This window comes from Myotis yumanensis, unplaced genomic scaffold (assembly GCF_028538775.1).
Source record: "Myotis yumanensis isolate MYYU_CA2020_CCGP unplaced genomic scaffold, mMyoYum1.0.hap1 SCAF_2, whole genome shotgun sequence".
In the NCBI taxonomy this organism is placed as follows: domain Eukaryota; kingdom Metazoa; phylum Chordata; class Mammalia; order Chiroptera; family Vespertilionidae; genus Myotis; species Myotis yumanensis.
Window position 1 is genome coordinate 12585879 of NW_027223753.1, and position 18076 is coordinate 12603954.

Consider the following 18076-nt stretch of genomic DNA (forward strand, 5'->3'; position numbering starts at 1 on the left):
TATTTTCCTTAAACTTTATGAAGTGGCCTTTTCCAAATAAACCCATTTGTGCCTAGCACAAAGTTTGCACTGTACAGATATCTGTGGGAAGAATGGCCTTTTAAGAAAATCTTGTTATTTATTCAAACAGGTCATCTTAACAGTAAAATCTGGTAAGTAGGAAGTATATTCAATAAAACAGCTTTAAAAATTGGTTTGAAGAAAAATCTAACCACATAAATACTATTTACCACAAAAAATCTATATGAACTCCTAGGTATTATTTAAGTCACCTTTAACTTTTCTGTCAGCCATAACACTGGAATATAGCACAAGCATTTTCCTGAAGAACATTCAATTTCTTATAATTTTTAATTCTCAGGAAAATGGTAGATGTGAAAGATAAAAAACAATGTCTCTCCAGACTCTCATTAGGTTTCTCTTATTACTAGTTAATTTTCTATAGAATTGCTCATTCCTGATGACATCGCTCATCTAATAAATTAAAAATATGTCCATTATAAATCAAAGTCTATCTACTCCAAAACATGGCTCTAATAGATAACGTAGCATAAATGTGAATCAAGCTTCAGCTAAAACAAAATACAATTAATCTACCCAAATACTGATAGACAGTTCATCATCTGGCCTGCACCCCTCTTCTCCCATTTGTATCTTAAAACAGAACAATTCTTGATTTGGCTTAGTCAGGAAAAAATATTTTATCTGTTCAAATAAATGCTTTATGATACTGATTTACAATAAGACAGGGCAAAAATAAATAAACTTTGCAGAAATGCCAAGTTATCATTTCAAGTATGGTTTTCAAATTTTTTCATCTTGATTTCTATTAAAAGGGTTATTAACAAAAAGTAACACCAATGAATCAGATGCCACTTTTAATTTCTTTTGCCCTGGATTCTACAGAGCAATGAACAAATGGCAAAAGAGAAGTGAGAAGATGGTGGAAAAGAACCAGGGAGTGGACATAATATACCTCACAAAATAAAAGGCAGTATACATAAACTAGAAACTAATGACCTGTTTTAAAACTTGGATTTTTTCCAAATATAAAACAACACAGTGAGGACTGCTTGTTTATCGAAGAAGCATTAATAGGCGTACCTACTAGACTGAATTTTGCCTTTTCGTGTACTAGAATGATTGCTTAACAGCTCCCAGTGCTGAATAACTTTTGGAAAAGTTCAAGATGAACCTCACTGTGTCTCTAGATAAACATCAGGTCATTACCATGGCTTTATTAGTGGTTATCCTGGGATTTCTAAAACACTCTACTTATCAGCTTTGCCTAAGGTATGAGTTTTTATTTAAAAAAACAATTTTACAGGGGAAATAAATCAGACATGTTAGGCAATAATGTTTAATGAAATAAATGCCTATGTAGCAACGTCTGCTTTTCAGTATTGTTGAATACAGTTATAATCTGTTATTAAAGAGTTTAGAAAACTTCTCAGAAACCTAACATTGAAATGTAATGCCAGTGTTAACAATAAAAAAAAAAGAAATGAAAAAAGTAATGTCGCCCGGCTGGCATGGCTCAGTGGTTGAGCGCTGACCTATGAACCAGGAGGTCACGGTTCGATTCCCGGTCAGGACACATGCCCATGTTGCGGGCTCGATCCCCAGTATGGAATGTGCAGGAGGCAACCGATCAATGATTCTCTCTCATCATTGATGTTTCTATCTCACTCTCCCTCTCTCTTCCTTTCTGAAATCAATAAAAATCTTAAAAAAAAAAAAGTAATGTCAGAGTCGACAAGGAATTCATTCCCTAAAATTAATTCTCAGCTTAAAAAAATGTAAAGTACTCCAAAGCTATTATAACACAGGAAGTCCAACAAACATTTATTGAACATTCACAGCACCTGCCAGGGCCTTTGCATCTGTTATTTGATTGGATCCTCACACCAACCACCCTACGATGTAGGTATTGTTATTTCCATTTAATAAATGAAAAGGTTTAACTTGGAGGAAGGTTTAATTTATCCCAAACTTCATAATTCATAAGTGGTAAAACTGGGATTCACAGCCAAATCTCTATTTTTAAAAAAACAATTTTACTTTCTATAACATAGTACTATAGCAACTGAGAATTCTTTTCCATGGTTTATAGTTTGGATATAAGCATAGAGCTCTTCCCCTCAGAAAAAATATGGGAAAACTGTATTATCAATCTCTTTTTTTAAGTAAGATCAATAAAGAGAAAATCTTTCTGGGACTTTATCATGGTTCAATTGTTGGGCTGTAATTGAAGTTTCTTCAAGAAGTACTCCAGTAGAGAGCTTATTCATTTTGAATAGAATTTTTTTCAACACCAGAGATCCGACTGCTAGAAAATTAAAAGTGTTGTATTTTAAATGTTATCTAACACAAATACTGCTTTTACTTAATTGTGGCTTTTGGACATTTTTAGATGAATGTTTTAGGCAATTCAACCATTCATTATAAGTCATAATACATATTTTATTTGCATTAGGACCATCCAATTACTCTTACTCTCTGTTACCTCAAAAACAGATACTTAAAGAGCATCACTCTACATGACTTAAAGTGTATTTTAATATCATTCATCACCCATCTCAATAGCTGTACTTGTCATTCCACTCTTTTTATTAATCCAACTCTAGAAATATTTACCATAATAAACAGAATTCTAGAATGAGACAAATTTGACAAGTAAACTGATTGCACATCATAGTGTTAACTGAAATACTTCATACAAAAAATGAACTTTTCTCTCTCATATTACATTTTTTAAAATACCTTAACATGTAAAATTAGTTACTCAAGAACAGCATTTCTTCTTACCTAATCACCAAAACTCTATGTAAAAGCTTATTTGTGGATTATATCCTGAGAATATTCAGAACAGGAAATTAGACCACCTGTGCAGTAAAGGTATTAAGTTCTATATTCAAATAGCACCAAACTGTTTTTAGATCATGTAAATCTCTGCCATGGTATCCTGACAAAAGACTTTTCTGGCTTAGGAATTCAATCTTAATTGTTTAATTCATGACAACAGAAAGAGCTTGAACACTAAGAAAAAATTCCCAGACCTTTCCTCAAAATAAGTCTTCCCTCAGAATAAGCTCTCTGAAAATGCAACAATAGAGTATTTGGCTCTTTTTTTAGTTAAGCTTGTACCTGTAAAATAAACTTTTTCTAAATTGTAACAAAAAAATTTAACAATACCAGTCAGAAAAACTCTGTTTTAGTCAAATAAAGCACTGTACAAACAGACCCAAAGTAATACATTTGGAAATATTCACGTAGAGCTATTTTATCCATGGAAGATTTAAGAATTTACTTATGGTTCAGGCACTGTACTAATTACATGGGGGGGCTGAAAGCCATTTTAAAGAATTTGAAAATCACTGTACTGTGACTTTAAATCCAGGAACATTTCAATTGTATTAAAGCCAAAGACACCTGCAACCAACACCCTCTTACTAAGCTTGTATTAGAAGGGTCAATTATAGCCCGCTGGTGTGGCTCAGTGGCTGAGCATCGACCTATGAACCAAGAGGTCACAGTTCAATTCCCCAGTTTTGGCTCGATCCCCAGTGTGTGCAGGAGGCAGACAATCAATGATTCTCTCTCATCATTGATGTTTCCATTTCTCGCTCCCTCTCTATCAACAAAAAAAATTTTTTTAATATTATTTCTAAATGTTTCCACAGTCAGATTCTTCCACCAGTCAAGAGCTGTTATTTTTTATGAGAATGTCATTCTGATTCTTACAGCATTAGATCTACTTTTAGAGCATGTTATAGCACTAGCTTAACATTGCGTGTTATAGCAACAGTATGAGATTGGCTTTTTCAAAGACCTTCTAAAAATTGCTCTTCTTCAAGAAATCTGTATTCCTTAAGACTTTTGAAGCAAATAAAACAAAGCAGAGCACAAAGATTTGGTGAAGGATGTCTTTTGTATGCATCCAGCTTTTTCATTGCTTTCATCTTTTCTACAAGTTGCACAAAGTAATATAATCCCGTTTTCTAACACAAACCTCAATAGTGTGTTCCCTTCTTTTGGTTTTTACTTCCTAATTTCAGAGCTACTGAAGTTAAAAGATAATCACTCTCAAAACCAAACAGTAATACCTCCTAGGTCCTTGGTACTTACGTGCTTTGCCTGTTGCCAGCCTCCATTCCTTTTGCTACACCCTTCCCTTCTTAAATGTTGCCAAATATTTATGTAAATAAATCAGCTGCTCCTGAGACATCACTTTAGTACCAACTTCTCTAACTCCCAATGTACACCTTGATATGCTCCTGATATGAACCCTTAACAGTCTTTGGAATTTCTCAGGATCTTTTTGAACATGGTAGGTGGACTTTCAGTGATTTTTCTCACTCAGCTGGGGTTGTTATTGGCAGGTGTTGATCACATATTTCTATCGCTCCAATCAATATGAACTGTCCTCTTGGTAACCCAAGACTTTTTTCTCTAAACCTGCTACTGTTTTCTAAAAGGATAAAATTTCCATGTGTTTCAAATTTTAAAAGTGGAGAAGTAACACAATAGTTAGTTTATGCTGCATTTGGTATAATGTAGTAACTGCTGATTTGGCAATGGTTTCTTGGATATGACAGCAAAGGCGTAGGCAATGAGAGAAAAAACAGATAAATAAGACTTCATCCAAAATTAAAAACTTTTGTGCAAATAATAATATCAACAGAGCGAAAAGTCAATGCAATATATAAAGAACTCTTAACTCAATAACTAAATTAATCCAATTACAAAGTGGGCAAAGAACTTGAACACACAAATGGCCAATAAGCACATAAAAAGTGATGCTCAACACACTAATCAGTGACATGCAAATGTTTTACACGCATATGCATTTTCTGAAACCATCAAGTTTGCTATTATCAAAAGTAGCATTCTGTTGAAGACACAAATTGGCCAGTTATGATACAAAATGCTATTTGTCATTAATTTCTAAAGATAGCATTTTCTATTTTGATTTTATCTTTAAGTCAAAAGTTTTTTAAGTTTCCAAATAAACAGGTTTTAGTATTCTTATTTTTATTCATACATTATGTTTAAGATAATGAAAATTATCCTATATAATAAAAGGCAAGTATGCAAATTTTCCCTATGGGTGGGAATTCGACCAACAGGGAGTTAGATGTGCGCTGACCACCAAGGGGTGGCGCGGAACATGGCAGGCATTAGTGACGCAGCGCTGGCAGTGGGTGGCAGTGGACACAGTGCCAGCCCCGATGGGCCCTGACGAGAGTGGGACAGTGGCAGGATGGAGGAGGAGGTGAGCGGGCGGCGTCAGGCCAAGGCAGGTGCAAAGGGAGGTCCCACCAAGCGCCTGCAGCTGCTAGGGACCCTACCTGTGCACAAATTTTGTGCACTGGGCCTCTAGTGTTCAATAAAATAAATTATAAGCTGGATTAGTTTTTAAAAACAGTAATTATATTCTATAAAGTTTCAGCATAAACATAATTTCAATTTTATTTTGTTAACTTCTAATTCTGTAGATGTAGATTCAGAAAATATAAATATAAGAATTTAACATTCTTCTCTGTAGTCTAACATATGATCAAGTTTTATAAATGCTCCTTGTGTATTTCAAAAAAGGGCCCACTTAAATGAGAAAATTACTAAAACAAAGTTTTAATTAATTTAAATTACCCGTAGCCTTTTAAATCTTTTATCTTGGCTGAATCAATAACAAGTTCTCTCTATATATTTAAAGTATGATAATTATGATTTTCAAATTATTAATCTCAATTTTTTTGTTGTTGAATATGTACAAAATTCCCTTTTTTTATTGAGGATATTTTTTCCATTGATTCTAGAGATAGTGGAAGGGGGGAGGAGAGAGAGAGACAGAAAGACAGACACATCAGTTGGTTGCCTCCCACATCACCATGGGCCAATCGTGGGCAGGGATGAGATTTACAACCTAGGCACGTGCCCTTGACCAGAAATTGAACCCATGACCCACAAGCATGTTGAACTTGCGGCCGCTGGGCATGCAGCCCACTGGCTGTGAGTTCGACATGCTTTCCTCTAAACACTGAGCCATGCAAGCCAGGGAAAAATTCTTTTTTCATATACATATCCTTGTGCTAATTTATATATTCATATAAAACAAGTTTACTATTGTTGTCCTTTATCTGTATCAGGGGTTGGGCAATCTATGGCCCATGGCATGTGTTCTTATAAGGCCAGCTAAGAAAGGATTTTACATATTAAAAGAGTTAAATAATGAAGAATATGCAAAGGATAATCTGGCCCACAAAAAACAAAATACTTGGTCCTGATAGTTTGTTGATCTATGTCAGGGGTTGGCAATTTTTTGTTCTATAAATGTTGAGATAATATTTTAGGTTTTGCAATCTCTAGCAACTATTCAACTCTTTGGTTGTAGAACAAAAGCAAAATTCATAAGTAAATTAATATGGCTGTATTCCAGTAAAATTTTATTTACCAAAACCAGAAAAGGGACCAGATTTGGACCTTGGGTCAGTTTCCCAACACTGGTCTATATGATTACTTACTGATCTATTTCTCGAAATTCAGACTCCCACACTAGTTATCAATTTGTCAATTTCAATTTTTTACATCTGCTACATATACAGTATATTCTAAACCAATTATTAAGAGTTTATGTTACATTTTCCAGAAATTAAATCTTTATATTGTAGAAATTACTGCTCTCCCGTATATGTTTTTATCTTGAATTCTATGTTGACTACTAAAAATTGCTTATACCTGCTTTCTTTTTATTAGCATTTTTCTGTTAACATTTCCATGCTCTTGTTTTCAATCTTTCTGTGTTATGTCTAAATGCATATATCTAGATTTTAGGGTCTTTTTGTTGTTGTTGTTAATCCTCACCAGAGGATATTTTTTCCATTGATTTTTTTAAATGTTTTTATTGATTTCAGAGGTAAAAGGAGAGAGAGAGTGAGAGATAGGAACATCAATGAGAGAGAATACTGATTGGGCTGCCTCATACACATCCCACACTGGGGTTCTAACTCACAACCCAGGCATATGCCCTGACCACTGGGAGTTAAACTGTGACCTCCTGGTTCACAGGTCAACACTCAACCACTGAGCAACACCGGCCAGGATTCATTGATTTTTAGAGTGAAAGAGAAGGGAGACAGAGAGGGAGAAATATAAATGTGACAGACACATTGATTGGTTGCCTCCCACACATGCCTCAGCTGGGGCTGGGATCGAGCCTGCAACCAAGGTACATGCCCTTGACCCGAATTGAAGCCACGACCCTTCAGGCCTCAAGGTGGTGCTTTAACCACTGAACAAACAGGCCAGGGCTAGATTTTAGTTCTTGACAAATTTGAGTCATAATTAATAGGGAAATTTAACTTCATTGTTATTACACTTACCAACATATTCCACAGCCCTATTATTTTATCATATTTACTTTTTATTATTCCCTTTTCTGGCTGTTGTTAAAATCATTGGGGTGCATTGGTCCTATCTTATTCTTTATTTGTAAGAAAATTCTACATCCTTTTACCATTGTTTGTGCCAGTTACTTAGCTAATGTCTTTCAGCTCTGACACATCCTGTAAGTAGTAGGAGGGCGCTTTCACCTATCAGTATGGTTCCAGACATTATTTTCATTCACATTCCCCAGCCTCTCAAAGCCTTTCAGAGATGCCAGCAGAAAAGAGGCATGCATGCATACTTGATATTCAAAGTGCCAGCCTCACCCTCACTTGGTTCTCTCACTTGAGTTTCTGACGTTCAAGGACTAACCTGAAGTAATTTTCTTCTCAGAAGTCTGAGCAAGAGTCCTAAAAGGACCCTTCCTCCCAGCTCCTAGATTCTGGCAACACCTCATTTCTCTTTTATTCCCTACCTGCTTCCTACCTTAGCATCCCCTTGATAATCAATCAGTTAGTATAACAAATTTATGTAGTTAATCCCCTCTACTTGAAATACTTAGTATGGTTCCTTTTTTCCTTGCAAAGCTTTAACAGCTATACTGCTAAACTAATTAGGTTGCCATGCAATCAATTGTACTAAACAGTAAAGTCAAAATTTTAGAATTAAACCGTAAAAGAAGATGTAATTTTAATGGAGATCAAGAGTAGTAATATAGTCCTGAATAATATAGTGTAGTACCTGAAAATGGAGTATCATTGACAGGTAATTAAAAAGGAGATTTATTTTGCCTATGAAAGGTTAATAAAATATTGGCAACATAATTTACTTCTTCTATGTAACACCTACTTAGGTAGCTATGGAATAAAATAAGGCAGACAGAAAAGCCATCATTTGAGAGAGAGAATTCAGGTAGCTTGTGTGTTCATCATTTCTCACAGAAAAAAAAAAAGGGGGTCTGTCAATGGATGGAGACTTTATATCAGACTAGAGGCCCAAAGCACGAATTTCGTGCAAGAGTGGGCATTCCTTCCCCCTGCTGCTGGCACCGGCTTCCCTCTGGCACCCGGGACCCAGGCTCCCCTCACAGCCCCGGCTTCATCTGGAAGGATGTCTGGTCTAAATAGCATATTACACTTTTATTATTATAGATACTAGAGGCCCGGTGCACAAAAATTTGTGCACTGGGGGGGGGGGGGGGGGGGGGGGGGAGGGTCCCTCAGCCCGGCCTGTGCCCACTCGCAGTCTGGGACCCCTCAGGGGATGACCACCTGCTGGCTTAGGCCTGCTCCCCAGGGGATTGGGCCTAAGATGGCAATCAGACATCCCTCTGGCAGCCTGGCAGCCCTCAGGGGATGTCCACTTACCAGCGGGGAGCAGGTCTAAACTGCAGTCGGACATCCTTAGCGCTGCTGAGGAGGCAGGAGAGGCTCCCACCACCACCGCTGTACTGGCAGCCGTTAGCCTGGCTTGTGGCTGAGCAGAGCTCCTCCTATGTGAGAGCGCACTGACCACCAGAGGGCAGCTCCTGCATTGAGCGTCTGCCCCCTGATGGTCAGTGTGTGTCATAGTGACCAGTCATTCCCAGTCCTTCTGCTGTTAAGGTCAGTTTGCATATTACCCTTTTACTATATAGAATAGAGGCCTGGTGCACGGGTAGGGGCCGGCTGGTTTGCCCTGAAGGGTGTCCCGGATCAGGGTGGGGTCCCGCTTGGGTGCCTGGCCAGCCTGGATGAGGGGATGATGGCTGTTTGCAGCTGGTCACACCCCCTTCAGGGTGGGGGTCCCCACTGGGGTGCCTGGCCAGTCTGGGTGAGGGGCTGAGGGCCGTTTTCAGGCTGGCGGGTGACTGAAGCTCCCAACCTCTCCTTTTTTTCTTTTTTTTTTTATTCTGGAATTTATTTACCTTCTATGGCTGTCACTGGAGCTGAGAGCTGGCTTTAGCTCTGAGGCTCGGCTCCAGCTCTGAGACCTCGGCTGCTGAAAGCAGGTTTCTGGGGATTGTTTAGCTTCTATAATTGCAACATAGTTGCTTAGAGTGCAGCTCAGAGCTGGGCGGCGGCAGGCGGGGAACCTTGGCTTCCTCCATCACTGAAGCAAGCAAGCCTCCTGTTTGCTTCAGCTGCCTGGCTGTCGGCCGCCATCTTGGTTGGCAGTTAATTTGCATATCGCCCTGATTAGCCTATGGGAAGTGTGTCGGAGGTACGGTTAATTACCATGTTTGTCTACTATTAGATAGGCTAGCTCTTCTTGTTACCTAGTTATCAGTTTGACTGGATATCTGAGAAAAAGGAACAGTAAGTAAATATATACCATTGAGAAAAAAAGATTGCTTACTTGGTTAAGTGTAACATTTTATTTTCATATCAGTCATTCTATGTATCAATCTACAATATTCATTGTTTACAGTTAAGTGATTCTACTTGCTTTAAATCTAACTTAACCTCTCCTTCACTATCCACTGACAGAATTTACTATCACCACAAAGCTTCATGATGTCTGTATAGTCTGCTTTTCATTGAGTGTTGAGTCACTGAAATTCACAATTCTTAGTTCTATAAAGATGTTAGTTTTTGTATATTATACTTTGTATTTAGCAAAATACTTCCAAGTAAACTTTCTTTTTTATTTTAATATATTTTAATTGATTTCAGAGAGGAAGGGAGAGGGAGAGAGAGAGATAGAAACATCAATGATGAGAGAGAATCATTGATGGGCTGCCACCTGCACGCCCCCTACTTTGTATAAGTACCGCGTGCTAACTGATTGCACCACTGGAGCTCCACGTGCCCCCTACTTTGGATGGAGCCCACAATCCGGGCATATGCCCTTGAACGGAATCGAACCTGCGATCCTTCAGTCCGGAGGCCAACGCTCTATCCACTGAGCCACGCTGGCTAGGGCCCAAGTAAACTTTCTCATCTGACTCCTGATAAAACAAACAGTCCTGCATTAAGCTTGCCCTCTCCCTTCTCCCACATCCCTGCAAGTTGAACAATCCCAACCCCACCCAATATAAGCACATATGAATAAGCCCATATGCCCCATACCCTTCCATCCGATTAATACAGAACAATATTCTGCATGTCTATGGTACTTATCTCCTCTAGTGACCTTTCTCACATAGTCCTACTTGCCCACTTTCCCAACAACTTTCTGAATCGCATAAATGGTACTATGGAATGAGATGTGCTCCCTCCCACTACCACCCCCACCCCCCAAAAAAAATCACATGTTGAAGCCCCAATTCCCTATGTCAGCGGTTCTCAACTTGTGGGTCGCGACCTCTTTGGGGGTCGAATGACCCTTTCACAGGGGTCGCCTAAGACCATCGGAAAACACATATATAATTACATATTGTTTTTGTGAGTTATCACTATGCTTTAATTATGTTCAATTTGTAACAATGAAATTGGGGGTCACCACAACATGAGGAACTATATTAAAGGGTCGCGGCATTAGGAAGATTGAGAACCACTGCCCTATGTGATGGTATTTGGACACGGGGCCTTTGGCAGACAACTGGGATTAGATTACGCCATGGGAGTAGGGCCCTCATGGTGGGATTAGTGCCTTTATAAAACACAGCAGAGAGCTTGTTTATCTGTCTATCTCCACCATGTGAGGACACAGCAAGAAGGTGAACTTCTAAAACCAAGAAGGCCCTTGCCAGGAATTAAATCAGCTGGCACCTTCATCTTGGATTTCCCATCATCCAGAAAAAAAATAAATGTGTGTTGTTTAAGCCAACCAGTCTATGGTATTTTGTTACAGCAGCCCAAGCAGATTAAGACAGATAGACTACACATTTTTGTGGGAAATATCACAAGCACTTTGAACAGTTGAACTGCTCCATTCCCTGATTCTCCTTAAAACTTACCTGTTTGATTTCCCATCCCAAAATGTCATGGCACATGCTAATTTCTGTAACTGAATTGAAGTTGCAATTTTTAGAACCATAAAAATCTAAAATATTTGCATATTATAGCAAATAAAAAATAGACTGGTGGCCCCAAAGTGAGTTTCTCTTCTAGACCTATGGAAAAGTAGTGAAGGGTGAAATTCCAAAGAGATATAAACTTTCAAGGGAAACTCTAAGAGAGGTTTTGCACTATCAATTATAACAAGTGAGAGTAGTAGCCAGAGAAATAGAGAAGAGCCTCCAGCCCTGACGGGTTTGGCTCAGTGGATAGAGCATCGGCCTGCGGACTAAAGGGTTCCAGGTTCAATTCCAGTCAAGGGCATGTACCTTGGTTGCGGGCACATCCCCAGTAGGGGGTGTGCAGGAGGCAGCTGATTGATGTTTCTCTCTCATGGATGTTTCTAACTCTCTATCCCTCTTCCTTACTCTCTGTAAAAAATCAATAAAATATATATTTAAAAAAAAAAGAAGAGCCTCCAGGGTATGTCCACAGGAAACAAACAACTCCTTAAATGTAACAAATCCCGACCTAGCAGGTTTGGCTCAGTGGATAGGGTCCCAGGTTTGATCCCAGTCAAGGGCACATGCCTGGATTGTGGGCTCGGTCCAACCTGCAGGAGGCAACCAATCAATGGTTCCCTCTCATCATTGATGTTTCTAGCTCTCTCTTCCTCTCCCTTCCTCTTTGAAATCAATAAAAATATTTTTTAAAAATGTTAACAAATCCTAATCCTTCCCCCGCCCCCGACACACAATTCAAAAGAAAATGAAAATCAACAACAAAAATGAGCCTATATCACAGACAACAAAAGAAGCATATGTGAAATAACAATCAGTTCTTAATGATTGGTTTTTACAAAATTCTTTGGCTTTCTAAAACAGTGCTGAATAATACAATATTGATTTTGAAAACTTTCACTCTTTATACTTAGGTATTTCCAAATATGGGTTCTAGTTTGTAGATTTGCCAAATGGAATCTACAACTTGGGGTATATGGTGAGGAAAGTCTGAACAATAATTGTACTTAACTATTACTCTTGCAGTAATCTAACCCCAGAAATTTTGAAAAAAATTCACTGTGATTTTTTTTCTAGCTACATGTAACACAAAGAAAAGCATAATCACACAAGCATATAAAAATTACTTTAGGAATATTTCACGGTAAGTTAAAAAACAAACAAACATGAAATTCACCTAAGAGGAAACATTTGGCGAAGTCTTACTTTATAAACATGGTTGCAACTGTTTTTGTTAATAAAAACAAAACAATGACAAAAGAGCTCAAATTCTCTAATCAAATATATGACTACATTAAAATAAGTCTCAATAGTTAGAGAAAAGAGCTTACCAGGACTGTTTAGCATATATCAGGTAAAACCACAGACATAAATGATCTGAATATTTTTTACGCCTTTGTAACTTACTTTCATACTAATGACATTTGTAACAGCATATTAATTTGTAAAATGTTTAATGGCAATATTTGTTGAAGAAATTTTCAACAAGGTGTACATTTTTAAGTAAATAGGCATATGATCAACTAAAAATATAAAACAAAACAAAAGTGAGTAAGATTTAGCTCCAACAGTGCCAACACAATGCAGTCAATTCTGCAGGTTTATGAGCCAACATCAAATCCTCATGTGCCATGACTGCAGCTTCCAAACACTATTCAACTCACAGACTACCTGAGATAGCCACAATGTGCTCCATGGGGAGGAGAGTATAAAAATTATCAACTGTACTCTGCTTTCTTTTGTGAAGGAAAGTAAATACTCATCAATTTCAAAAGTGGAATGTGAAAAAAAAACCTTCAAAACTTCCTCTACTTTATCCTGATTAGCAAGGCTGATTGTCAAGAGTTGTCAAAATCAGAATTTATTTTCTTTAGGAAAGACAAAAAATGTTTTTAAATCACACAAAAAGTATAAAAATTGTAGTGTTAAAATAAATAGCATAATCAATCACTGTTCCTCAGTGAAGAAGTCCTTTTCTTGGCATTTCCACAGACAATGAAGAATCTAACCCATGGGTCATTACCATCTCAGCCCACTATATAACACAACTAAGTTAATCTCTAAGAAAAAAGAAGAACTAAATGAAATCTCCAGGAACAGTAGGCAGAAAACATGTATCACTCCACTTTGGCATTATTCTGAGCATGTCTTCTCACTGATTACTGTGAACACAGCTTAGGAGTCTTGACAGTGACACCAAGAAAAAATAGAAAAGTGCCAACAATTGAGCAATACGTAGGAAATACTTTTGTCTTGCTTAATTTAAGTGATTTAAGATAATTCAAATAACAAACTTCTATTTTTTTTTTAAAGATACAAAATGAAAAAGAACGCAAAGTTTGCCTAGTTTTAAATCTAAAATCGTTTCTAAAACTCATGGAGATCTTGAAGGAACTTCAGATCTCATCTCATACAATCTTGTTATTTACAAAAGGGGAACTGATCACTAATAAGAATTCCCACTAGGTCAAACTCTGAAATAGTACTGCCCTATCCAGTAAGGTCTACAGTACACTACATTTAAGTGTGCTACACCTTGACTCATCTACAGAGTCACCTGGGTCGTTTCCACCTTTGAGTGAGGATCTGAACAAAAGAAGGCTATGGATCAAGTTTGGGTTGCAATGCAAGCTGTTTATCACATGGCACCTATGATCCAACAGATCAGAGGGTAATCTGACGTGTCTGTGCCAAACAGATGCAGTAAGGAACCTCAGTCACTGTGCACTGCAACAGGCCTTTGCTAAAGGACACTGATACTAAAGAAGCCAGCCTCGCCTTGACCGGTTTGGCTCAGTGGATAGAGCATCGGCCTGGGGACTGAAGGGTCCTGGGTTCGATTCCAGTCAAGGGCATGTATGTTGGTTGCGGGCACATCCCCAGTGGGGGGTGTGCAGGAAGCAGCTGGTCAATGTTTCTCTCTCATCGATGTTTCTAACTCTCTATCCCTCTCCCTTCCTTTCTGTAAAAAATCAATAAAATATATTTAAAAAATAAAAAAATAAAGAAGTCAGCCTTGCCCAACATTCCATAGGGCAAATTTCCAGTAAGTTCCACAGGAAGGATTTCTAGCATGTTCCGCTGGAATGGTGTTATAATGAATTTCTACTACAGAGGGGCCTTGACTTATGAGTTTAATTCGTTCCGAGACCGAGCTCGTTAAGGAGCTCGTTAACTCAAATTACTCTGTCAACTCAATGCAAAAAATCAGCCGAGAGACAGCTGATATCTCAAAAAACTCATTAGTCGAGTCACTCGTAAGTCAAGGCCCCACTGTATTAGGTGAGCCACAGCTGTGTACTCTCCACTATCAGCCATGGAGCAGGCTCTTCCATAGCTATTCCATCAGCCCCAGGACAGGCAGCTGATCCTTATATTTGCTATTGTTAATACAGTGGAATCTCGGTTCTTGAACTTAATTTGTTCTGGCAGGCTGTTTGAGAAGTGATCTGTTCAAAAACCAAATCATTTTTTCCCATTAATATCATATAAGTTGAATTAATCCATTCCAGACCCCCCCCCCCCAATGATTCCCTATTTTGACCTTTCTTATATATAGTACATGCCTAATATACTATTTAATCTGTAAATAAACACTCCTTTTCTTAAATGTATCGAACCACCCCCTACTGGCCTTAAAGGAAACACTATTAGCACTCGATCTGGGGATGTCAGCATGTGGCATCTTTGCTGGTTCATACATCACTGCCTCCTATATGTCTGTCACTGATTAACTGCTTTTTCTTTATCCAAATCAACAGGAGTTTTTCCCCTCTCTTCAATTGCCTATGATCATTGTTTCTTTCACACCCTTAGCAACATTAGCACTCTTGATGGCCTCTTTAAGGTTTTAAAATTGTGCTAATTATTGATTTCCCCAGCAACAAAAGCATTCTCCCTCTGCCAGAGAGATGCTTTTTGTCATGCTGAGGTATCAGCTTGAAAGGGTTGCCATTTTGGAAAACTATGAAGTTTGGTTCAACAACAGAGACATTTTTTTCTGTGAACAACTTGGTCGAGAACCAAATTGTTCAAGATAGGAGATGTTCAAGAAATGAATTATGACTGTTTTCTTTAGAGTTCTCTTTTTATATTAGCTGACCCTTCATTATGCCAATTCCCTGTTATATTTAAAGATCCTTTATAATAAACTAGAGGCCTGGTGCACAAAATTCGTGCGTGGGTAGGGTCCCTAGGGCTGGTCAGTGATCAGTACAGATTGGGGCTTTCTGCCTGCCGGCCGGGACCTTCCTTCATTCTGCACTGCCCCCTGGTGGTCAGCACACATCATAGCGAGTGAGCGAACTCCTGAGGGGACACTTTGCATATTAGCTTTCCCTATTCAAAGCAGTACATAGTTTTTCTCTCTTGATTAGAGTTAGGCCAATATACCTTATTAACAGTGTAGGTGGTTCTCTTCAGTGACATGAAGACCAACACAAGAACCTCATTTTAGGAGCTCCAGTGGCGCAATCGGTTAGCGCGCGGTACTTAGAAGAACCTCATTTTAAACAAGAGTTCATTTTGACATGTTTTACTTTTAAAATTCAAAATTAAATAGGAATGATTTAGACTGAGTTTAAGCATAGTACTAAGTCCGAATTATTTTATATATTTCTTAGTAGGGATATTTCAATAATGGTTTGGCAAGCTGCACATTGCTTCTTCAAACATTCTATAGTCTAAACTAGCATTAATCAGTCCCAGTCCATAACTTATAATCACTTTCAGCATTATTTTTAATAAGTAATTGCTTATCTCTTATCATTCAAGCTTTACAAGGCCTAAAATATGGAAGCCAAAATTGAAGATAATGTTATAAAATTAATTGTCATTACTAAAAGGAGTTCTTAAGCATAAATAACAATGTCAAATAACATGGGTCAAGGTTTTTGGCTTGACTTTCTACACATTCCTTCCAGTACGAAACTTTATAACTCTGGCCAGCTCTTAACCACAAGGAAGCCCAAATAAGCATGTGATGGTGGGTTGGTGCAAGCAAAACAATATCTTGGGAAATAGTTTAAAAAACAGGGAACCCATAGTGTTATCTTTTTAAAACAGTGTTTTAATGCCTGCTGTGCCTTTTAACTGGAAATACATTAAGGAGTTCATTATTTTTTAACAGTTTAACAAAATTTTAAGATTAACAAAATTTCAATAATCTATTTACAAAATAAAAAACCAAAACAAACAAAAGAGCCCTCCAAAGTTACTCCAGAAGGAAAGATACACCACTTTTTACAAAACTAGAAGATTACCACCAACATTCCACCAAGAAAGAGAGAAGAGTGGAGACTACAGATTACACACTGAAAAGCAAACAAGTGTTTTGTGGTTTTAACAAATTTCAGAATACATTCTAATTTCTAAAACAATAAAAACTAAAAATCACTGTTCACTTTGAATGCCTCCATAAATGAAATGTATAAAATTGTTAGTAGCTACTATTAAATACAAGAAAAGATAGAAATTACTTTTTAAGTAATGTATATTATTGCTTAGAATTTGCTTTAGAAAAACAGAAATGATTTTACATGGCAATTTATTATTTTTAAAATATAGTTTTTCTTACTTGAGAGAGGCCAGGGGACGATGCATGTCCCGGGGGCGTTGCCGCAAGATTTGGATGCCCCTTGTTTATTTCATGTGCTGCATAAGGGGAAGGGGTTGGGGGTCCTGGCTGTCTTGCTACCTGTGAGGAAATCAATATTTATTTTATTAGTAAGAGTATTATAATAGTAACTTAATCTTAATAAACATAACTAAATGGCAAACTTTTTAAAATTGAATTTTCTGCCTCACAATTTATACTAAAGTGCCAAACTGACAAAAGGCTTAAATTTTCAATACTGAAGCACTGAAATTCTTAGAAAAATTATAAACATGAGTATTTACATCAATTTGATAGAAGGTTCTTGTGCATGATCTAAAACCAAAACCCTAAAAGGAAAAAATATGTTAAATAATAGAAGCCAGACTTGAAACTGCATAATGTACAATGATTACATTTTGTAAAAGGATTTACAAAAAAGATAAAGGATTGCAAGGGGATGAGGATAACTACAAAAAGACAAAGAAATCTGGGGGAGTGATACAACTTCTATATCTTGATTATAGTGGGAATCACATGTCTCTATGTGTTTGTCAAAACTCACATAATGGTAAACTAAAAAAAGTGAATTTCACTTCATGTAAATTACACTTCAATATACCTGAACCCAAAAAAGGAAAAGCTACTTATAGAGTATAATCTCAATTTTATTTTTAAAAAGAACATGTATAGCCGTACCCAAGTAGGTGAAGTGGTTGGAGCGTCATCCCAATGTGCGAGAGTTATAGGTTCAGTCCCCGGACAGGGCAATTACAAGAATCAACCAATGAATGCATAAGTGGAGCAAAATACCAATGTTTTTCTCTCTCTTACTCTCTTCCTCTTCCTCTCCCTCTAAAATCAATAAATTTTAAAAAGTAAATGTCCATGTGTAGGTGTTTCTGATGTATAACTTTCTACATATATATGCTTACATATATACACATACATATAGGGTGTCCCATAGCTTACTCTGAGTAATTATTAATTCCAATGGATTAAATCTCAAAAGAAAGAAACAGCCCTCAGGTGTTAAGTGTGCATACATTTTTTGGGACACCCTGTATATACATACACATACTCCAAGTATAAATTTCCTATTAAAAAGATTTGTAAAGAGATAGAGAGGTGTTTTCTTTTTCCCCTCATTTTTATTT

At 37.5% G+C, this 18076-nt stretch overlaps 1 protein-coding gene across 19 annotated transcripts in view; it reads right to left on the reverse strand.

The window, feature by feature from the left end:
- Positions 1-18076, reverse strand: part of EIF4G3 (eukaryotic translation initiation factor 4 gamma 3) — a 274226-nt gene that overhangs the window by 167978 nt on the left and 88172 nt on the right. For all 19 annotated transcript variants that reach the window (XM_070404282.1, XM_070404280.1, XM_070404267.1 and 16 more), the window contains one exon: positions 16902-17021. Coding sequence is in view for 17 of the 19 variants with exons in the window: in XM_070404267.1 (XP_070260368.1) it covers positions 16902-17021 (120 nt within the window). In the remaining 2 variants the exon portion in view is untranslated. The remainder of the gene's footprint in view (positions 1-16901; positions 17022-18076) is intronic.